At 41.6% G+C, this 24209-nt stretch overlaps 2 protein-coding genes across 3 annotated transcripts; one reads left to right on the top strand and one right to left on the bottom strand.

The window, feature by feature from the left end:
- Nucleotides 1-3973: 3973 nt before the first annotated feature.
- On the bottom strand, nt 3974-16547 carry DNAJB9 (DnaJ heat shock protein family (Hsp40) member B9). Its single transcript, XM_048500005.1, has 3 exons — nt 16295-16547; nt 7278-7505; nt 3974-6141 (listed from the first exon to the last, which is right to left on the bottom strand). The coding sequence occupies exons 2-3, from the start codon at nt 7492-7494 to the stop codon at nt 5714-5716; spliced, it is 645 nt and encodes a 214-aa protein (XP_048355962.1). The 5' UTR covers nt 7495-7505; nt 16295-16547; the 3' UTR covers nt 3974-5713.
- THAP5 (THAP domain containing 5) lies at nt 16463-22857 on the top strand. 2 transcript variants are annotated; one of them, XM_048500004.1, is made up of 3 exons: nt 16463-16542; nt 18195-18384; nt 21802-22857. In XM_048500004.1, exons 2-3 carry the CDS (start codon nt 18241-18243, stop codon nt 22828-22830), a joined length of 1173 nt encoding a protein of 390 aa, XP_048355961.1. In that variant the 5' UTR covers nt 16463-16542; nt 18195-18240; the 3' UTR covers nt 22831-22857. The 2 variants fall into 2 exon arrangements, with proteins under 2 accessions (XP_048355961.1, XP_048355960.1); XM_048500003.1 differs by lacking the exon at nt 16463-16542 and adding an exon at nt 16578-16769.
- Nucleotides 22858-24209: the final 1352 nt, after the last annotated feature.

Raw genomic sequence — 24209 nt, 5'->3', positions numbered from 1 at the left:
GTTTCTCCCATTGCTTCAGTATTTACCATATATACTAGGCACTGATACGGGTGACAATTACAGCAAGCTACTGAATTGCTTTGAAAGGTAAACTTACCAAAACGTCAGCAAAGTCCTAGAGTGGAATTCCGAGGTTATCGGATAAATGCATTGTTATAAAAGTGACATAATGCTGTTGAAGATTTTGAAAGACCTCAAACTTAAAGTTTTAGAGCACTCTTAGAAATTATTGTGAAATCCCAGCTTTCACTAAAAAGCTTACTAATTTGTGACTACTATTCAGATATTAGAATGAATTTTCTGATGCATCATGTTTTACTGGCATACTATTTCATTGCCTTTTCACTTGATGTAATACAGTACGTAGTTCTAAATGCAGTAAGGGGTAGGGGAGAGGGCTTATTGAAATATATGGTGGTGAAGAATGGACAAATAAACCAAGCAAAATGGAAAATACGTGACACCTTAAAGCCTTGCAGTCCAAACCCCACAAATGTTAAGATATTTAATATTGGCTACTAAGTCCAACTATATAGTCATCTGTAAAATCAGCACAGTACCATGTTATTAGCTTCTTTTAGGAGGTTAGTGCACACTCATAACATGGGAAACCAAGTTAAATGAACCCATTTTATCAAGACAAAGAATCCTCAATCATTCAGGATTACTACTTACTTGGTAATGGCAAGAGACCTTCCTAGTGTTGCACCATGTGCCCCCTCAATGGAAGGCAGTGGGAAGATAGAATATAAAAGTCACGCTCTAGGAAATCTCTGTGGAAAACCTATCGATTTGTGAAATTCATAGAACACCATAATTTCACTTCCTGTTTCAAAAGACTTACAAGAAGTCTTCACTACCACGACCCAATCCTCCCAGGAATTGCCAATGAAAGGCTGGCATCCCTGTCAATCACCCATCTGTTCAGACCACAGCTGGATCACAAATTGCTCTCAGTGCACTCAACCCCCCGCCCCTGCATTTGGAAAGTTTTTTGAACATTCAGAATTGGATCACAACATTTTATACTTGCACATCTCGTTACGTGTTGACCATTCCTCTGTCATTGCAGGGAAACTGGCCCATTATGCATGGAATGCTTACCTCAGGGCTCTTTGCTGCACAGTGGGCTTGTAGTGAGGTCTCTGCACATTTTTCTGCTTACACAAAAGGAAATGTAGGGTTTTTTGCAGAAAACTCTCCCAGGCCTGTATCTCTTAACTTTGCTTGTCAACTAATTCTAAAAGGCACTGATCTCATTGTACTCAGTAATCAAGATTGCTGACTTAGTCCTTTAAACTGCATTTATATTGATCTTACTGTTCCAAAAATAATCACCACCCCGTGAAAGCAGAAAAGCAATTCCCTGTACCACGCAGTGCTGAAAAAGTGGCCATGTTTTAGAACTGATATTCTCCCCCTCTGCCCTTGGGGTGGAGGGGTTGCTGGTCTGGCTGGCCAGATCTAAAACGGACCAACGGCGTCAGGGAACACAAATAACATTGTCTGCAGCACCCCCTGGGTTCCCCTACCACTATGACTGCTTTTTGGCCGTCCGCCCAGATCGTCCAGGTCCCCTGTTCATCTATGGCGATGGGTCAGCATTGTCCAGGTTTCAATTTACGGCTGTCCTGCGGCATTGTTTGCAGTTTATGGGCCTACCTGCAGAACAATTTGGTTCTCACTCATTCCGGATTGGAGTGGCAACGTTGGCTGCTCAAGAGGGCCAGTTTGCAGCTGAGATCCAGGCTATAGGCCGCTGGAAGTCTTTAGCTTACCGTGTGTATGTGCGGCCTCACCTCTCCTTATAATTCTGTTTTTATTCTTTAGTTCCGGCAGCACGTCGATACCAAGTATGGCTGGTGGGCCACAGCACTGTATACTGGGCTGGTCGGTACGCGGCAAGGTATGGATGGGGAGCCAAGCTGGGTCTAGGCGCTTCCGTTACCATTCGCTGGCTTGCGGGACGAGGCATGAAGTGATGAACTCTACTCTCCTTGTTACGGTGCTCTGTACTTCATTTCGGCTTCCCTGCGGCTGTTGTTATACAGTTAGGAGAGAACGATATTCCGGCCCTGAAGTGAGTGGCCTTACAGAATCTCATGAAGGCTGACTTGAACATGCTGCATTGGAAGCTGTCACAGACCAAGCTGTTCTGGTCGTGCTTACTGGAACGCAGGGCTTGGAGGGATACTGTTGCTCCAGCCAGAGTGAATAACGCCAGGGTGAAGGCTTGTCGGTCCGCAGCCCGGGTGGTAAAGGATATTGGAGGGGATGTTATTCCCCATGGTGACATATCCTATGCGCTAGAAGCGCTATTTTTGCCCGACGGAGTTCACTTGTCAGATTGGGGCCAGGACATCTGCCTACATGACATTCGACATGCTCTTTTGCAGTGGCTTCACAGCACGCATTGAGTAGTGGCTCTGGGCTGCTGAAGCTGGGGCAGGAGCTGTTGTTAACAGCTCGGTTGCGGTTTGGGCATAAGAGCACATCCTATTCGGGAAGGCAGTAGCTTGCATGCCAGACCTTCCCACATCGGGGGCCTCCATATGAGGTCCAAGGCGGTGAGAGAGTTCGAGAGAGCGGCAAGCTTTGGGGCCGTGCTGAGAGCTCTCTGCCTGACAGGAAGGGATGTCACAAATTGGGTTCGTGTCCATGTCGCACCTAGTAACTTCCTGTTCCAGTACCCTTGGGGGATATGCCAGACAGGGGTTCTGTCCGAAGGGCCTGAGGGGTCAGCTGGGGCTGCCCTATAACCAGGTTCAGTGGTTTGCTGCCTGGGGGCCAGGATGTGCTCTGTTATGCTCGCCCAGGTTCAAGGTTGTTATATGGTTAATTGGGCAGCGGCCGATTTCTTTTCCAACAAATATGTTGTTGATTCTATTAATGGAACGAGTGTCCATACCTCCGCACGCAACTTAATTTATCAATATGAGAATGCAGAGGAATATGAGCTTCGGCTCAGCCCGTGTGAGTGAATTTCTTTTCTGTGACTTGAAAGAGCTGACAACATTGAAAGCAGGGCAAGAGGGAAAATGTGGATGGCAGTGCAAGAGACTGTAAAGGCTGGTTGGGGTGGGGGAAAGATGTCTGGGGGCAAAGCAGTGCCCACTGGCAAATCTGCCCTCCTCTGGCAGTGAAGAAATTAAAATCGTGTTAGAAGTGGTGCTGCTTGCAAGACATTTAGAACTGATCTAAAGAATACGGGTTTTGATACACAAATAACAGAATTTGAAAGTAAGGTTTGTACAAATGATGAGAAATTGATTACCAAAATATATACCATGTTATTGAAATGGAATATAGAGGATGAACTTGTAAAACCTGAAATGATTAAGTGGGCCACAAATATCAATATAAATATTAATTTAGAGAGTGGGAGAGATTATGGAAAAGATAATTGAAGTTTACAGCATGTTATAATTTGAAAGAAAATCATTATAAAATGTTGTGTAAATGATATCTGATGCCAAAAAACTGGCAAAAATGTATAAAGGTATATCTAATAGATGCTGAAAATGCCAAAAACATGAGGGATCTTTTTTCATATGTGAGAGTTATGTATAAAGGATAAATCCTTTTGGGACATGATACTCAAAGAAATACAAAACATTCTGAAAATAACAATGAAGAAAAAACATGAAGTTTTTCTACTGGGTCTAATTGGAGATGGTATCCCAAATCAAATATAGACTGTTTTTCATGCATATATGTACTGCTGCAAGGACATTACACACGCAGAAATAGAGAAAAATACCAGCAAATTATGATTGGATACAACCAATCACAGAATATTCAGAAATGGCAAAATTAACAACCTTATTGAAGGACAGTAACACTGAGAAGTTTGTAGAAAACTGGAAACTTTTTATGGACTACATATTGAAAAAGTATGATAGAAGATAAATTATTGCAAGATTTGAGATTTAAAATAAAACAGCAGACTGAAAAAGAATACTAGAAATGAGTGTGCAAGTGATAAATTGTTTCATTTTAATTAGATGCATGAACCTAGAATGGACTAGAATTCAATAATGACATAGCAAGAAGTCACTTTTTTGGTTATTTTCCTTTTGTATTTCATGTTCTTGTTTTGTATTACCATGTGGGAATGGTGTGAAAGTGTTCATGTTTATTTTTGTTCCTGTGTATGATGAAAAAATAAAAGAGTTTTTAAAGTTTTTTTTTAAAAGAAGTGGTGTTGCTTGCCCTGGAGAAAGTGGAAAGTAAAATCTTGCTACAAAGGACATTCATCCACACTATGCAGCAAATAACTTGTGCTTAATTGGCCATTATGTAGAAAGTGGTTCACTCACTCATGTACATCACTTATTTTTCTACACTGGATGAACAGATGAATGTGTGAACTATATTGAAAAGAATGTTATCGTCAGGTTGACAGGAACATCAGACTTAAAGCTCTACACCTAATATATTAATACAGACTAGTTTTATATCTAGCTAGTCCATATTCATCTGCAATTCAATGTGGCATAAGAGCCATCAATGTAAACAAGAAATCAGGGACTTGTTCAACAGAATTTCCCAGGGAGAAATAAAACTAAGGGAGACAAGAACAGCTTAGTTATTGTTATGCCTTGAGGGACACTACCAATTATCTGGCACACCTGCTAGGATGATTACATGTTTATGGCCTCTTCAGAAAGCAAGGTAGTCAATTTCACCATAGAGTCATATGTAGAACATCTGTAGGGCAGCTGAACCATAAAGCATAGGGATTAGAGGCAAAAAAGATGTCAGCAAGCTCTCAGCTTTTTTCTACTATGTGGTTACCCCAGCTTAAACCAAATGAAATACTGGACTGGAATAACTTTGCATAGGATTGCACTGAGTCAATGAAACACTGAAGATACCAACGGGCAGGATTGCCTATACGAGTATGGGAGAACTATATCCCAGTCTCTAAGCTATTAAGTCTAAAACAGCAAGGAAGAAACAGTTCCTAAATAGGTATATATCTACCAGGTAAAAAAATTCACATCAGGTGGTGATCAGATATATTTTGCCCTCATTTTAACAGCATAAATAAGACCATGAATGATGTATACAACGAGCTAATAGAGCAATCTGAAATACTGGGCAAGAGAATGAGCTGTGCCTGGCTAATATAATCAATTCCTGCTAATATATCCTCTACTTTGTACTTAATATTTACCAAGAAATGTTAAAGTTAACCTTAAATGATCATAGCACTTAAAATGCAGTCAAATTTTAATGTTCACGGTTGTATTTTGTATTTTTTGTATGACAAAACACAACTCAAGTTAACAGCAGAAAAATGCTGTGCGAATCAAAAACATGAGCACTCCATAACACACACTTTAATGTTCTCAGATTCCTGTTTCTACAATGTCTAGTGCACCACTAACATTCTTTGCCAGGTGTAAAGAATAAACATAACATTGAGGTAATCTGTTAACCTGGTTCTATATTATTAAAAATAGAATCTAACACTACATATGGAGACTTTCCCCCACATGCAAGTTCTATGTATAGTTAATGAAATAATTCATCCATTCTGCCTTTGCTGCCCTTCTGCTGCAAGTTATCAGTTTTGCTACAGCTTATCTGCAGCAGCTAAATTATTTTGATTCAACTATAAATCTCACACCATTCACAGAAGATCCTCTGTACTTTATCAGCAAAGAACAAGAAAGTAATTAAACACAAAACAAAGGGAACTTAAGTATTATTGTCCAGAACAGTCTGTATACGTAGTAACCATGTTTCCTCGACGCTGGGTAACAGTTCTGCAATGCTTACTAGATCCATGAAATTTGTTTCCCGATCGCACTGTATGCCTATGTGTTCTGTCAAATCCACTGAATGAAAACATTTTTTCCATGTCTTCAAACATGTCATCAAACAGTCCACCTCCAAAGGAAAATTCCTGAAAGGAATGTCTTTGCCTGCTGTATGCCTGCTGATTGCTGTGAAAATCATTTCCAAAGTGTTTTTTTGACTGTGTATTGTGGTTTTGGCCAAAGAAATCAAAGTCTTTAAACAAGTCATCAAAATTGAAGTTAAATGGCTGCTGGAAAGTGTTTCCATTGCTTCTTTCATGGCCAAACTGGTCATATTCTCTTCGTTTATTTTCATCTGACAATGTTTCATAGGCTGTAAGAAAAATGTAAGAAGCATTTTTACAATCACATATTAAACAATGAAAATGGAAAAGTGAGACAGTAGCAAAGCTTTTGTTTGTGTGAATACTCACACGGCTTTTTCTAAAGTCTCTTTGGCAGTAGGGCTAATTGTCTCTGCACATTCAAGGCCATGAAGTAGCAATTTTGGTAAAGAAACTGCTATTTGTATATCAAGAAGAATTCCCTTAATATTTTTACAATATCCACCTTTTAAAAATAATTCCCACTCCAACACAGTGAAATAGGAAAGATCTAATTTGGAAAGAGTGGTAGCCACAAAGCAGAGAATTCACAACTATTCCAGTCAAGCATGTACTTAATTAGTACTGAGTTCATTACATTTAATTGAACATTTTAAAAGCAGATCTATTTTCTGGATGCATTCATTTATACTTGCAAATTCAATTTCATATCAAGGATAATATGTTTTCAGAACACTACCATCTCCCTTGTTCAAAACTGACTTGGATGCCAAAAATGTGTGACAATGATTCATGGATTTATACACAAAGATGAAAAGGTTACTAGGGGTTGACAAACAGCACTGGAAGGGCGGGGGGGACATTAGACAATAATAGTAGCACAGGAACAAGAAAATCCAATGAGTCAAGAAAAAAACAATGAACCTGCCAGAATGGTCTTGGAAACTCATCGAACACATATACCAGTCTTTAAAGAGATGATACATAGGACTCAGTTTCAAATGGTCAAACATAAACTGCTTGAATGGACCAGTTCAGAACAGGACTTTGTCTCACTTAACCCTTGTCCACTAGAACTACGGTTTACCAGCAACTAAGAAAATGGATGTCATAAGCTGTAGTCTAAGTCTATAGTAGTTTCCAAAGATGATTCAACTAATGTTGTTAACAGGAGGGAAGTGAATTAATTCCCCAGATGTTCAGGGGTTACAGTCCATCTTCACAAGATACTTGTTCCCTGAGAGTTACCTGTACACAGCTACACCAACCCGAGTAACTGAATGTCTTTGGCATGTTTTGAGAAATTTAAATTTTGCCACAACATAGGAATTTTTTTTTAAAAAAGGGAAAGCCAACAATAAAACAGTTGTCACAATGTTACCAAGTTTAATGAAATTATGCTTACCTTCTGCAATTTCCCGGAATTTTGCTTCCGCTCCAGGACTCTTATTTTTGTCCGGGTGATATTTCATTGCTAGCTTATGAAACGCCTTCTTAATCTGGCGGTCGGATGCATTTCTAGGAACACCTAGGATGTCATAATAATTTTCTGCAGCCAGTATTAATTCTGTTATCATTAAAATACAGAGTGCAAATATGAAGACAGATTGTGTTGTAGCCATTGTTAAGCCACCTGGGGGATTAAAAAAAAACACTACCGTTATTTTACTCAAACTCCATTTCACTATTCAGTTATTTACTTAATGCTACATACTCATTATAAAAACACATTAGACAGTTTAGAAAAGAAACAGAGCCATCACAGTATAGTGGTTAAACATGTCAGACTAGGATCTGGGAAACTCAGGTTCAAATTCCCAATTTGCCACAGAGGCTTCCTGGGTGATCTAGAGCCAGTCACACGTACTCAGTCTAATCTAACATACAGGGCTGTTGTGAGGATAAAACAGAGTAGGATGATGAAAACTGTTCAGGGTCCTCACTGGGGAGAAAGGCAGGCTATAAATAAAATAAATAAATTTTACTTTTCAACTAGCCTCAGGGGTGTTACAGTTCACAAAAATAAGAGGCCCTACTGTAAAACCATTTATTTTCCCCATAATTAATATAACCAGTTATTTCAAGAACCATTAAAAAGTATTCATGATCTGTTTCCACATCTATAGAGTTCAAGTTTATTTTAAACACACCTATATATGAGCACAAGCCAGCCACAGTTAGGCACTATTGAGTTTCACTCATTGTAATAGAAGTTCATACTTGAACATGAGACATACAGTGTTCTTGTGCTTCTGCAACCTATTTTTATAAACTGACAAAATCCATGATAACTTTCAAGGTAAAAGTTCACTCTATCTGTTCACAGAGATGCATAATACTTTACGACCAATTAAAAATGTAAGAACAAAAGGTGGTTCCAAACTAGCCCATATTAAGGCTTATCTTTTTGTCCCACTCATCAAAAGGATAACTATTTTGACACTTGAAAAGGTGAGAACATAGGCTTGGGTTGTTCTACAAAATATGAGAAACAACTGCTTTGTTGTGTAAAACACTGCCCCAAGAGTAAAATTATTAACACAAAGAATTGAAACCTGTACTTGACAGCTGATAACATTTCCCTCCATTAAAACTGTCAACACTTGCTTACATTCCTCCAAAAAAGGTATAATTTCAGCCCTCCGGGGATAGGACAGTATTTGACAATATTTGTGATATACTCTGCTGCTGTCTCCAATGGGGATCCAAAATAGCCTAAAGATTCTTCATCTTCCTCTATTTTGTCCTCTCACCACCAATCTTATTTGGTAAGTTAGGCTGAAAAAGTATGACTAGATCAAGGTTGCCAAGTGAGCATCCATGGCATACTGGGGATTTGAATCCAGATCCCAAATGTGCTAGTCCAATACAGTAACCACTAACCCACACTTGCTCGAAGGAAACATCACTTCAGTTTTAACTGAAAAAATGATTAAGAATGGTAAGGGAAAACCATAACCACTATGAATACCACTACTGAGTAACCCATTGTCCATTTTATACAGCGAGGTGACAAGAATAATGAGAAAATGGTGAAGATCAGCATGGCAGAATACCAGAGACTAAATACAGGTCAGAGCCTAATAGCATTCAAGTAAGCATCCAATAATTCTCAGAACTGCCAAGTATCATGTTTAAGAACTGGTGCGATTTGACAGGGCTGGAAGGGAAAATATATGGTCATAACATAAGTACTCAAGTAACAGAGCTAAAGCACATCTGATTGCAGTTTTAATGTAAATCAAAGGCCAAGGTAAACCTTAGCTGCAACAAGACTTCACACTTTCCTCAAAGGAAAACTTATAATTTGAGAAATAAAAACTAGAAACTGCCACCTAGTTAAATACTATAAAGGGAAATCAAATTTTATTTTTTTATAAATTTTTTATTGTATAGAGTATTTATACATTTGTTACATTTAATATTTTTCTTTCATCTATACATTTTCCCATGTTCACCCCCCTCCCCCTTTATTGATTTTTTTTCATGCAAGCAGCAGGAGGTTCATTCTTCTTATTCTCTTATTCCATGGCTCTTCGTTAAATCCGGCTTCTTCAATCCATTCTTTATACACTGTCCATATCTTCTTAATATCTTCTATTTTTTCTTTCCATAAAATATTTTTGTCAGTCTTTCAAATATCTCTAGCTGTATTTGTTCCCATATATATTCCAACCATCTTGAAACTGTCCATTTTTTAATTATCTTTCCAGCCCAACCCCAACACTGCGTGTGCTGCTCTAATCATTATTTTATACATTGGTTCCAAACTTTTATTCACTCTAATGTCGTTTATTATCCCCACAATTAATAATTCTTTATTTACATCAAATTTTACTTTTACCAGTAGTTCTACATATTTTAAAATATTTTCCCAAAACTTTTTCACTGGTTTGCATTCTATCCACATATGTATATAATATGCTCCTTTTTCTCCACAATGCCAACACTTTGGGCTTAATCCTTTAATCATACAGGCTAGCTGTATTGGGGTTCTGTACTATTTAAGTATAACCTTTCTTTCTAATTCCACATATTTTTCAATCTTTATCTTCTACATACTATCCATTATTCTTTCTATTTTTTCTTCATCTAAGAAATCATCTTTTTCCCATTTTTGTTTCAACATTCTTATCATAAATTCTTTGTCCTCTACTATATATTTGCAAACTACTCCAATAATCTTCCCTTTCATTGTTTCATGGAGTCTTAACCATTGATTCATTATACATTCACCTTTTATTCTATATTTCCTTAATTTTTCCCATAATCCTCTTATTGCCAGCCAATTCTCTCTCCCACCCAATTCTATTAAGTTTTGTAATGGTATGATTTCTCCTTCATGAACTAAATCTTATACTTTATGTATCCCTTCTTCTTTCAATTTTCTTATAAGTTTTTCACCTTCTGTTCCAGTCACGCTCCCCACTGGGGCCTTATCCAGAATGCCAGGCATCCATTTACTTCTCCATTTTTCCCAAATATCCATATTCACTTTTCTTGGACCTATTACTTTATTTGTAAGATTTTTATAATCATTTATATAAATACCATGGTTACCTATTCCCTTATTTACTTCATTTTCAAATTTCAGCCATTTTGAAGTATTATCTTCATTAATATCTAATAAGCTTTTTATCTGGAATGCTTCATAATATTCCTGGGTTTTCGGTATTCCCCAGCCTAGGAGATCATTTGGCATATATACTATTTTATTCATCACTCTCGCATTTTTTTTTATTAAATACCCATGCTTTTATTTTCCTATCCCATTCTTCAAATTGTTTTTTAGCAATTTCCATTGATAGTGTTCTAAATAAATAAGAGATTTTAGGCAATATACACATCTTTACTGCTGTTATCTTCCCCGTTATAGATAGGGTTTTTGCTTCCCAACTTTTTATTTGATTTTGAATTCTTTTCCATCTATTTTCATAGTTATACTTATACATCTTATCTTTTCTGGTAGAAATTACAATTCCTAAATATTTGATTTTCTTCTTTAATATTTCTTTATTAAATTGTTTCTTTTCTATATTTACTCCTAATATTTCTGTCTTGTCCATATTCACTGTTAATCCTGAATATTTCTTAAAATCCTCTAAAATTATTTTTAACTCTTTCATTGTGTCCTCAGGGTTAGTTGTTATCAGTAATACATCATCTGCAAACATATTTATTTTAATTTCTTCCTTATTTATTTTATATCCTTTTATTCTTCCGTTATTTCGTATTCTGTCTCCATGGTATTTTTGTATTGTATTTCTATTCTTTCTATTCACATTCATTCTATTCTATCTATTCTTTCTATTCTTTCTATGGCTTTCAATTCTTATTTACTGAAAAACGTTTCAAATGTTTTGTAGCTAAAGAAATAGCTATCAACTCATCTAGATGCCAAACTTCAGAGTAAGTGGCTGAAGCATATCATCTACACCAGGGGTCCCCAAACTATGGCCCGGGGGCCAAATCCGGCCCCCTGAAGGCATTTATCCGGCCCGCCGAGCATGGCGGCAACAGCTCCATTCACGTGCAGTGGGGGCTGGAGGGAGAGGAGGAACAGGCCCCAGCAGACGTTGATGTGGGGCGCAGGTCTGGCGGTGAGGCGGGGCGGCTGTGGCCTCCCTGCATTCCAGTTCAGGCGATGCTTCCTTTCCCCTCCCCTTCCCACAGCGCATGCTCCAGCCCACCAACGGAACCTGCGTGCCTGCAGCAGCCTGGCCCTTCTTTGCCTCACGGCCGCCCCTCCACGGCATGCTCCCCCCCCTCCACGGCATGCTAAACCACTCGACGAGTGACCTGCTCACCGTGAGCTGCCTGGCCCTCTGTGCAGCCTGCATGCGCCAGCTCTTCCTGGGAAGACACGAGGCCCTCTGCCTCTCCCAGGACGCCTCCTTGCCCTGCTTTGAATTAGGGAAGTGAGAAGGATAAATTTGCACCCTGCCTTTTCCTTCTCTCTTTTGGAGGTGAGTTTGACTCGGCCCTCCCACTGTGTTCTCCTTTCCAGGTGTCAGGGGGCAGGCGGCGAGCGATGGAGGCGGGGGGAATCCACCTGGGCAGGAAGTGGTCCTGGTCTAGGAGGGCTGTCATCCTTGCAAAAGTCTTGCAGAGCGTGCAGGTGGGAGGAATGCGGGCATCCCTCCCGCTCGCATTGCTCTGCAAGACTTTTGCAAGGACGGCGCCCTGCCTCTGGCATGGGTGGCTGCAGAAGGCCCCTGGCCGGCTCGGGATGGAGCAGGGCTGCCTGGGGGAGTGGTGAGGCCAACGGGCGGGTGGAAGGCAGGGCTGTCCTCGCGTGAGTGCATCAGACTCGGCAAGGAGGGCTGGCGCGAGGCGCTGCCTAAGGCGAGCGGGGATGTGCGTGAGCAGACCAGCTTGGAAGTGACCGGAACCAGCACCCCTGGCACCTCCTGCAGCCCTTTGCCTGCAGGAGGAGGAGAGGAGAAGTGTGGGGATAGGGTAGCACCTGGTTGTCCTGCGGAGGGGGGTTTGGCCGGGAGAGTGTCTACTATGGAAACAGCCTCAAAGTGCTGGGGCGGCGGCAGCGGGGGTGGGGGGTGGAGGCTGTGCAGAGGCAGCAGACCCCTCCAGCGGCCCTAGTTCTGTGGTGCGCTTCCAGGCCCAAATTGAAGTATATCCCCATGGGATGCTGCAGGTCCCCCTCCTGCCATGAATGTCTGCGGGCGCCAGCTCTGCTCTCTGCCCTTCGTCCTGCAAGCGAATCCTTTAGCAGGGCAGGGAGCTCTGCAGGCTGTGCCAGGGCAAAAGAGAGTGACTCGCAGCAGCAGTAGCAGATCCCACTGAAACAGAAACTCCGCGTGTCACTTGTGCCCTCAGCCATTCTGCTGGGGGTGCGCACTTCGAGCACGTTCTGAAGAACCAAGGGAAAATCAAGCTCGTAGCTGCGTGGCAGTCAGGGAGAAGGAGAGGAACTCTGGGTCTGGGGTGGTCACCGCTGGACTGCGGCCTCCAGTGGCACTTGGGAGGGCGCGCAACTGTGACCCTGCAAGGTGATCCCTGCATGTGGTGAGGAGCCAAGGAGCGGACTGAGGTAAAAACTTAGGAGCTGGCTGCGTTCATTTCCCCTCCTTGTTCTCTCCATTTCCTTCATTCTTCTGCCCTTTCTCTCTATTCCCTTCTTTTCCCCATTCTGTTTTTCCTTACATTCCATTTCACTCATTCTGCTGCCCTTTCTCTTTATCCTCCTTTCTTTCTTTCCACACCATTCTGTTTCTCTCCTTGTTCTCTTCATCCCTTGCATTCTGCTGTCCTATCCCTCTTTCCCCGTCTCCCTTCCCCCATTCTGTTTCTCCCCTCGCTCTCTCCATCCCCCTCGTTCTGCTGCCCTTTCTCTTTATTCCCCTTTCTCTCCCTTCCATCCCCTCCTTCCACATGCGCCGTGAAAGTTTGCTGGGTTATCTTGTGCCAGTCCCTATAGCCTACCTTGCAGGGCTATGGTGAAGGTAAAATGGAGGAGAGGAGCATGATGTAAGTCACTTGGGTTCCTAATGGTGAGAAAGGTGGGTTGGAAAATTCCTGAAGACTCAGGTATTAACTGGTGTGTGTGTTGGGAAGCTGAACAGGAAAACAGTGTCATTGAAAGCAGTAATTTTCTCCACCGTATCAGATCTCTGTAATTTGGACTCCACCTGGAGGTTGGCAAACCTAGTTTAATGTAATTTCTCTGAGTATATGTAGATTGCCTTGGGAAAGAACCTTCCAGAATCACTGCTGCCTCCATGGGGCAGTGGGGCATCAAAAGTTGGCAAAGATGGCGTCCGAAGCAGACATAGCGGTCTGGTGCTCCAGTATTTTTGAAACTTTTGTATGATTTTTGGCAATTAGGCAGCGTTTGAGGGGTTTTTTAACTTCAAATAAGATATGTGCAGTGTGCATAGGAATTCGTTCATAGTTTTTTTTAGTCCGGCCCTCCAACAATCTGAGGGACAGTGAACTGGCCCCCTGTTTAAAAAGTTTGGGGACCTCTGATCTACACAGTCATAACTGAAAAGTACAAGGAACTTGGTTAGACTTGCATGTTAACATTTCAGAGCAACTACTTATTTCTGTTATCAAGTCTGAAAGAGTCAGAGTGATATCACTTATTATGATCCAATTCAAAGACTTCAGGATGCTCATGTACAGAGTGTCACAGTTATTTGATCTGGATGTGCATACAACTTCATGTTAATAGGGAATCACCTATGAAAATAGACTTTTGAGAATTTTTGAAAATGCATATAGCAAAAGTGAAGTGACAAACTCATAGTATGAATACTCAGAAACAAACAAATGGGACCATGTTTTCTTTGATCCCCACGTACAGCAATAGCTGCCATACCAGACCAATCCAACATTACCTAACATAATACTTATGTTCTCACTTTGTGTTTTGCAGGTTACAGCAACTTAACCTTCAGAATGCATTAAAATATAAAATTACAGGAAATATACAGTTATGAAGTTGGGAATTGTCAGAAAACTTTGGCATTAAAAGATCTTTGCAGTCTTCATTAGTCAGTTATTTATTTTAAAATCAACATGTCCCCATGTATTTCAAACATCTATCAAACTCAAAAACTATGCTTTAGAAAATAAAAGACTGACACCAGAATAAAATGATCTTTCAAGAATGCATTTTAAATCAAATTTTTACTTATTTTACTATTAACCAAGTGGATCTACCTTTTGGCAACTAAAGGGAAAGTCACAGTTGCACACTTTTTAGCAACTGTAATAAAGCACAATTTGTTGGCCTGATAGGAAATATCTCCACCATGAAAAATCACACATAACAATCCACACACAGCCTTTTAACAAAGAATAATGTGCTGTCATTGATCTGAGATGATAGCCTTCTTTTGCGGGTCTACACTGCATAAGTTTGGTCCATCTTAGTAAAAGGTATTACATAGTTTTTGTTCCTGTTTTCTCATTTCTACTTAGATCAACAAAAGCCATCATTTGGTCTAGAAATATAGAATTGACACAATAGGAAATTTGCTATGACAGCTGAAAGGCTCCACACTCAAACAGGCCCAAAAATCATGCATCAAATGGAGAAGTCTGGCAGAAAGGAACCGTCAAAAGAATGATCTAATGCAAAAAGCAGAACTGCTGTTCATAACAGGATGCAATACACTGGATTTTAACTGTATCCAGAGCACTACTCTCCTTTGTATCAGCTCTTTTTGACTTGCTCCCAAGGCCTACTGGAAAAATGTGTAAGAATGGACATCCCTAAGAAACTCAAGGAAGAACTCACATCCCAAACAAAACAAGTACCTATGGACTCCAGCTCATGACACTTTTTCCAAGGATAAAACGGGCTCTAAATGACTAAACTGAAGCTACTGTACTTTGGTCACATTGTGAGAAAAGAGTCACTGAAAAAGAAAAATAACGCCAGGAAAGTTTGAAGGTAGCAGAAAAGAGGAAGATCAAACCTGAGACAGACTGATTCTATAAAGCAAGCCACAGCCCTCAGTTTGGAGGACCTGAGCAAGGCTGTTAACAACAGCACGTTCTGGAGGACACCGATTCACAGGATCGCTCCCAGTCGGAAGCAAGACCCAAAGTTTGGCAAAGGCACATCAACCCAGAAATAAACCCCACAGATTGAGCAATGACTTTACCCCATCTTCAGACACACAAGACCAGGGGTCGGGAACCCGCGGCTCGCGAGCCGCATGCGGCTCTACCGCCGCTGTTCTGCGGCTCCATGAGCCGAGCCGTGGGGCCCATCTTCACCCGCCCTGCAAGGAGCAGGGCGGGCGCTTCACTTGCCCAGCGGCCGGTCAGGCCGAGCCGCCGGGACCCTCTTCACCCACCCTGCAAGGAGCAGGGCAGGCGCTTCACCCGCCCGGCGGCCGGCCAGGCCGAGCCACCAGGACCCTCTTCACCCGCCCTGTAAGGAGCAGGGCGGGCGCTTCACTCGCCCAGCGGCTGGCCAGGCCGAGCTGCCGGGACCCTGTACACCTGCCCTGCAAGGAGCAGGGCGGGCGCTTCACTCGCCCGGCGGCTGGCCAGGCCGAGCCGCCTGGCCCATCTACACCTGCCCTGCAGGTGGGGGGGGTGAGCGGGCGGTGGGGGCGCGAGCGAGCAAGTGGGCGGGGGAGCGGAGGGGGCGCGTGCGAGCAAGTGGGGGGAGCAGGGGAGGGTGAGCCAAATGGCTCTTTGAGGGGAAAAGGTTCCCGACCCCTGCACCAGACCTAGGACACTACATTTCTGGGATTCTTTGTTGTATGAGTGTGAAGGCCACTGACACCCACCCCTAGGGTACGGGCGCCCTTTCTTCTTTTGAACTCTTGTAAGCCAGCCGCACTAACCGTGTGAACGAGCCAAGCACCCCTACAATACCAGCGAAAGATCCACTTATTACCAGCCACAAATAACAACTCCCGACCACGCATGATCTCTCACCTTAATTCGCCTCCGACCCGTCAACCGGTCTGTTTCCCTCTCCGTCAGTTTCCTCAACGCTTCCCTTATAACATCCCTTTCAAGGCGCGGCGCAAGGAAATAGGGCGACAGTACTACACGAAGCGTTCTCCGATTGGCTGCCCGGAGTCACGCGACGCAGCACTTGGGTGCACGTGGACCGCTGTTGTTGCCCCGCGAGTCACTCCGGGGTTGAGTGACGACGCAGGATTGGAATGGCACTTCCGGTGGTAAGGAGGAAAAAAGGGAGGGGGACTGAGAGTTCCCGGAAGCGGAAGCCTTGTGGTTGTCCCGCCTGAGGAAGAAAAGGGGGAGGAGTCATCGCTGGAGGTACCGCCTGGGCGGGGACCTCTGGTCCCTGGAGAGCCCCCGTGATGCCTCGTTACTGTGCGGCCACCTGTTGCAGGAACCGAGCCGGTCAGAGCGCCCGAGACCAGCGCAAGCTCAGTTTCTACCCGTGAGTGCAGATAGGCTGCCTAGTTGACTCGAGTGTGTTGACTTGCATTCATTTGGGTTCGGTAGGGAGCTGGTTTCGCGAGTCAGGGCGCTTCTGGTCCATGCGACCGTTTGCTCCGGAGTAAGGCCGATTGGCTGCACTCACTTCTTGAGGGCGGACACGCCTGTGTCATACTCGTTCCTTTATCCAGTGAGATCCACGTAAATATGTATGGCCCTTCATGCAGTCGCACACCCATGCGTCTTTTTTTCTGATTCCAGTTTGAGTCCAATAACATCTGTCACATGTCTGTTTTGTAAGGAAAGATGCGTGTTACACAGTTGGTGTTTGCCGCTGTGAACCCCACTTCAATTGTGCTAATCATTGAAGGCTTACCAGTAGGAGCTGTGAAAGTGGAAGTTGTGAGATGATGCTTGAAATGATTTTAAGGTTTTCCCCCCAAAAGGTGAATGACTGCATTTAATGTGCAGCCTCCATTTGTGGTCCCTTATTGCATCAGGTACTGAACTGGGACTGGTGCTGTCAGGCTTTGTGCCATTTGTTTCTGATCTTTAAAAAAGAAAATTTATGGGACTGAATGACAGGACAGAGTTTATTGCATGATTAGTACTTTGCATCTCTTTACTATAGCTTTTTAAGAACAGTCCCCATAAATGCCGATTTGCCTATGTGAGTTGATAGTAAAAGATAAAATACTGGCAAGTCATAGTGGAGCTATAGTTACCTGGTGGTGTTTTGAAGGCAAGAGAAGTTCTGAAGTGGATTGCCATTGCTTGTCTCCATATCACAATTGTGGTATTCTTTGGTTGTCTCCCTTTTGAATACTGACTGGGGATGATCCTGCTTGATGCTGGGCTATCAAGGTCACAGCAAGTAGCAATATTTACCATAGTTTTTATTCTGTCATAATAAACCATAAACTTGGTGTACAATTTCATATTACCTGAATCATATTAACTGAATCAATTGTAGTGCACTACAATGCTAGTGTTAATGTGACTGGAGAATAATGCAATATGGTGCATACATGAGGCAGTATAATACAAATGGATTACAGAATTGGAAGGCAGTGTAATAAATACACAATATTATATTCAACTGATAATATGGTGAATTCCATTGCAACCTTAATTCCCTTTAGAAAAATGTCTGTATAAATAAGTGTGGTCTGTGTATGTGCAGGCAGCATTGTTCGTTTTGTTTTTTTAATTCAAGGGGATTTAAACCCCCTATATGTACTTAGTTTTCAGATTTTTCTGTAGACTTAGGGTATCCACCAAGTCTGCAGAAACATCTTTTAGGGCTCAGTGTGCTCCAATGTTACCAATTTAGGTACCCACTGGCAGAGGGCATGCTTCAGAATTAGATATATAATGTTTTTAATCTTGTTTTTATCATTCACTTTCATACACATTTTTGATGCAGATTTCCTCTCAATGATAAAGAAAGATTGGAGAAATGGTTACGGAACATGAAACGTGACACTTGGATTCCCAGCAAGCACCAGGTTCTCTGCAGTGACCATTTCACACCAGACTCCCTTGATGTGCGATGGGGTATTCGATATTTGAAAACAACTGCAGTGCCAACTATTTTTTCAGCACCTGATAATCAGGTAAACTACAACAGAGCAAATTAGAAATTTCCTGTGTGATAATTTTAATATGCGATTTTGTATCATGGTGGAAGTGGGATTATTTCCATTCATGTTAATGTGATCAGATTTGTAGCAAGTTCCCAGAGGCGTATGGGGGGGGAATGGTGCCCAGAGGCAAATTGTCTCTGGGCACCTCCCCCCCCCACTGTGCCAGGGGGTGGGGCTCTGCCCCCACTCCTGAGCTCCATTCCCCTCCCTGGGACTTCAAGAGGCCGGCAGCCAGCAGCCCGGCTTCTGCCCTCCCCTCTGGGGAGAGCAGAACAGACTGCCACCCCCGAGATGTGCTTTTATAAACACTTATAAAAACACGTGCTTTTATAAACACCCAGGGGTGGGGCTCAGGGGGGGCACCTGGGGTGTGGCCACCTGACAGAGGATGGCAGTCTCTTCTGCTCTACCTAGAGGGTTCTCTCCCAGGGGTGCGGCATCCTCGGCCCCACCCACATCGATGACGACGTGGATGGGGCTGAGGGAGGCCAAAGATGACAAAGCAGCAGGACTTCCTGCTGCCTCATCGTCTTCGCGCCAGACCTAGTCACATGGGGGGACCAATTTTGCACCCTCCACATGACCAGATTAATGGCAACCAGGGACAAGGGGTACTCCCCATTTCCGAGCAGATATGCCACTGCCTGTTACGTTTACTGATATTTGCTTTCAATGGAGAGACCACAATTTGTTGTTTGCTAACAGAATTTTGTTGCAGCCATGCAGGCTGAGCCTGTGGTCAAGCCAAAATTCTGTGGAGCTATGATATACTTTGTTAGGGTTAATGTGAGCTATGGAGCTATGATATACTTTGTTTAGCTAGTATTGGCATCCTAACACTCTGGTTTAATTTAGTGTACTTTAAATACAGGACATTTGACATGCACATACAAGCCCATAGCAACTGTGTAGTTCTTCCCCAGTCATACCCAGGCAATTTGCCTATTTGTTATACAGAGGAAAATGCTAGCTCAGCATTAGATCTGGTAACTCTTAGTCCCTCGCCACTTCCCAGTCCCACCGAACAATCAACAGAAACTTGGGGTAAAGTGAGATGAAGAGAGTATCCATACCTTCTGTGATTCTAGTTTTGACACAATGTTATGGTGAAGTAAAATACCTCTTTCCCCTAATGAGAAATGCAAAAGGAAAGAATTAAAAATCAAAATAAAATAAACTTACTGTGTACCATACAGTTGCATCATCCATTATAACAATTCTTCGCTTCTTTTTTACTGCTCCCATCCCCTGCTAGTCATAGTTGGTTAGGGTTAGGCAGTTAGACTGGGACTTCAGTCTTAATAATATGGGACAACAGAGAACCCAAACAAAAACTCTCAGCCCTCTGTATCCAAATTGTTTTAAGGAGAGAATCTCTCTGTTCAAACTTCTCTGAGCCCAGCTTTTTTCAGAATCCCGCTTTAGGAGAAATATCACCTACTGGACACAAGTTTTGATGAACCTGGCCTTTCTACATCCCCTGGTGGTGCCCTGATATTTCTCCACAGCATGTGAAAAGTTCTTAATTTCAGACTTAACAGTTTTTAAGATAATTTGGTATTTTAGATTATGGCCAGTTAAAATGCAACAGCCAAGTTTGGGATGTCAAATCTTCATTTTCATTTCACACCATATTGTTCTCTCCCTTCCAATGTGGCAATTTGGCATTGGATTTGAATTGGTGTTTTGGATCTGGCCCCCCTTTTCACTCAATCTAACCTAATGCTCCTTCTTACTACAGCCTCCATTTTTATTTATTTATTTATTTTTCAAATTTATATCCCGCCCAACCCCCGAAGGGCTCTTTTTATATGGCTTTTGTCCATCCGGGTCTCAAAAGAAACTGTCCCTTCTCTTTCCAAAACAGGGAAGTTGTCTGGATCCAACCCTGTATTTAGCAGATTTATTTAACATTGGTTGTTTTATCAAAATATATATTTTATACCTTATGTTTTCATAAACCAGGGTAAATGTCCAACAGTTACTTAGTTATAGATTTGTATGTTTTATAAATGGAGAAGTCAAAGGGAGCAAGGTTCAGAATTTACTTACCGTATATACTCACATATATGTCGAATTTTTCAGCACATTTTTTGCTGACTTATACGCGAGTGAGGTGTATTTAAAAAATATTTTAAGGTTTTTACTTTGCTGGCCACCAGGGAGCGCAGTTTTTAGGTTAGTGGCACCAAAATTTCAGGAATTTTTCAAGAGACTCTCCTGATGATATCACCCAAGTTTGGTAAAGTTTGGTTCAGGGGGTCCAAAGTTATGGATCCCCAAAGTGGGTGCTCCAATGGAGAACAAAGGTGGTGTTTCAGGAGAACAAAGTGGTGTTTCCAATGGAAGCTAATAGTAGATGAGGTTACATTTTGAGTGTCCATAACTTTGGACTCGAACCAAACTTCATCAAATCTGGATGGTATCATCAGGAGGGTCTCCTAAAGATACTCTGAAATGTTGGTAGTGCTAACATAAACATTCCTCCCCTGACCAAAAATCCAGTTTTGAAGGATTTTAACTCTTGTGTTTTAGCTTGGTTGCTGGTTGAGCTAAGGTTATGGACACTCAAAATGTAACCCCACTTTGGGGATCCACAACTTTGGACCCCCAGAACCAAACTTTACCAAACTTGGGTGATATCATCAGCAGAGTCTCTTGAAAAATTCCTGAAATTTTGGTGCCGCTAACCTAAAATCTAGTTAATTACACAGTTACTTGAATTCTTTTTGAGGAACAAGATTTTACTCGTGTATTGAATCAAAACATTTGCAACTTAAATGAAGTTTGCAGATGGTATCTTTCTGGTCTCTTTTTGTCATTCTCCAGTCCCAGTGTCCTCTGAAAAGCTGCTACTGGAGTGCAGGAATCTCCTCAGAAAAGCTGTGATTATGATTTGGGGGAGGGACTGCAATGAGAAGGAGCAACTGGCAGGATTTCTTGCACATTGACACTTGAACAGCTCTTTCTATGCATGAACCAGGAGCTCCTGCAATATCCTGAGTTTATTTTGAAAGAGTATTTCCATTGAATATGACTTCCCACTGCAGCACATAATTCTATATTGCACACTCCCAAGGTTCTCCCTATCACTTCTAGTCCTGACCTTCAGGATCTATCTTTCAGGCAGCCGGAGGAAAAGGGGGAAGAAGACCAAGAACTCTGTTACAGACTCGCTCACGCAAATTTGGATTCAACACAGTGGGTTGGATTCAAAGGTTTCTTCTTCTAAAGAGGAATCTGCTGTTGGAGGAAGGACTCTGTTCTCTAATGGAATATTTTTCCCTTCCATTCCAACTTATTGAATGCATTGAATAACAAGAATTTATTGTAAAATGGCTCATGATAAATGATTACTTAATAAAGTAGAATGTGTTCCTTCCTTAGGAAAAAGAAATTTTCCAAAAGGCACAGGAAAAAAGAACAGAACATGTCAAAGATAAAAACCCAAGGAATACAACAGCTAGTTTTTTAAAACCTTGTTCACCAAAGATGAATAATATGATTGAAGAAAGACTTTATAGGAAAGCACTTTGCACAACTTTAAGCAAGTCATCTCAACAGAAAGTACCGCTTCAGGATGCAGTGAAATCTGAAGACATAATTATATACCCTGATGATTCCATTAGGCAGACTTTAGAGCAAACAAACCCTGTGGTAATAACAACCGATATACAGATGATAACAACCAGTGATTCCTGCACTCCAAAAACCATGAGCTTTAACAAAGCTGTAGATCATCTCTTTAGTGGTTCAACCACAATTTTGCAAACTACAGTTCACAACCTTCAGTCATGTCTTGAGTGCATCTCAGATCCTAAAGCCACAGTTTCACAGCCTTTAGATTTTAAAACCTTGGATCCATCTCTGGAATCTAATAATAATGTGACTGTACCTGTTAATACCCTTCCACCTGATGAACTGGGGTCTCATATGGCATGCTGTACAGTGGAAGTCAAGCCATCGAGTGAAAAGTCATTGTTGCTCCACACCGTGTCCCAAGCTTTGGAACAGTTTAGTGGGGATAAAGAGTCTTTTATGACTATTATCGTTCCTTCAGAGAATTCAAAAAACCCTTTGTTATTAGAAGGCTCAGTTATTCCAGTGGACCAGGAATTAATTGATATTGAAGCTGGAACATCTACATGCATCACCAGTGATGGCGGTCTTGAAGTGCTACAAATGGAACATTCATATTGTAGGCAAGACATAGACAGAGAGCAACTCTGGCAAAAAATTGCAAGGCTGCACTCAAAAATAGCACTTTTAGAAACACAGGAACAAAAAACTTTAGGCAGACTCAAATCCCTGGAAGCACTTATTGCCAAGCTGGAGCAAGAAAATCTGCTTTCTGAAGAAAAACTCAAAATTGTTGAAAATTGTTTCACAACATTTGAAGTGACTATGATACAATAAAAGCTTTAAAGTGGTGGTTTCAACTAATTCTTTGCAATTCTCAATGCGTTTCTTTCCACTACTCAATTTTTTTTATCAGGATGAAAACAAATTTCAGAAAATGTGCTCTGCAGAAAAATAACACTTTACCCTAAATGATTCATGATGTAATATTATCCACATTCCTGGGGAATGATTCAAAATCAAGTGTGTGGCTTTAAGATAAGTCCAGCTTGTAAATCATTATCAAGCATGAATAAATCTAAACATAGTACTTGAGCATAGCTCTAAAAAACTGAAAGGATGAGTTCCATTATCCAACAGAAGACTACAGGCAGCTGTTTCACACCATTAGTTTCAGAAAAATACTTGTAGTTCTAAAAATACTATTTCAGTTCAGTCTTTTTCTTAGTGTTTGTTACACTCCTTTTTTTGACAGAAGGCATATTTTATAACTAATGGCAAGTGTCCTTTTTTTCTTGGCAACCATTGTATTTAATTCAACATTTTGGTGTCTAGAGTTTATTGCTTAGTTGTATTACTGATTAGAGTGTAGCCCTCTTGAGGTAAATCAAGTGTTAGTCAAATGTGCCCACTTAAAAAATAAAACAAGTACAGTGTAGAACACTAACTAACCTCAAAAATAAAACAAGTACAGTGTAGAACACTAACTAACCATGTTTCCCCGAATATAAGACAATGTCTTATATTAATTTTTGCTCCCAAAGATGCGCTATGTCTTATTTTCAGGAGATGTCTTATATTTCTGTATTCTGTTAGTCAGGCATGCTTCCAAACCAAAACTTTGCTACGTCTCACTTTTGGGGGATGCCTTATATTTCGCACTTCAGCAAAACCTCTACTATGTCTTATTTTTCGGGGATGTCTTATATTCGGGGAAACAGGGTAGTAACTAAAATTTTCCTCTTCAAGTTTATAAGTAGCACTTCCTGCAGTTTGTGATATCACATTTCCTGTCTGAGAAACAGTTACTATAGATGCCTTTATTTTGGAGCTTTGAATCAAAGTGACCTTTCCATTTCCCCTCCTCTTCCATAGCTTTTGCCAGTTCCCCCCTCAATACTGCCTCCACTATGTTGCTGAGGGTTCCCTGGTCTAGAGATGTGCAATTTCAGGAGAACAAGAGGAGTAATCACTAATTCTGTAGTGTGACTGCTCACATTGTACAGCATCCAGCCTTATTTCTTTTTTTAGTTAAACACTGGTGTTTTATAGTAAGCTGTTAATATTAACTGTGTTTCTAAAGTGCTTGCTATTGGCACTGTTATACAGAGGGTTGATTTTGGGGTCTGTCTTCAGAAATGGGAGAAAGTAATATCTTTACATCTGCCACATATGAGAACAAGAGCCAACGACCAAAATGCTACCCAGTATAGATT

Source organism: Sphaerodactylus townsendi, linkage group LG06 (genome assembly GCF_021028975.2).
Source record: "Sphaerodactylus townsendi isolate TG3544 linkage group LG06, MPM_Stown_v2.3, whole genome shotgun sequence".
In the NCBI taxonomy this organism is placed as follows: domain Eukaryota; kingdom Metazoa; phylum Chordata; class Lepidosauria; order Squamata; family Sphaerodactylidae; genus Sphaerodactylus; species Sphaerodactylus townsendi.
The sequence above is the reverse complement of the archived record's forward strand: the minus strand, read 5'-3'. Positions and strand labels throughout refer to the sequence as shown.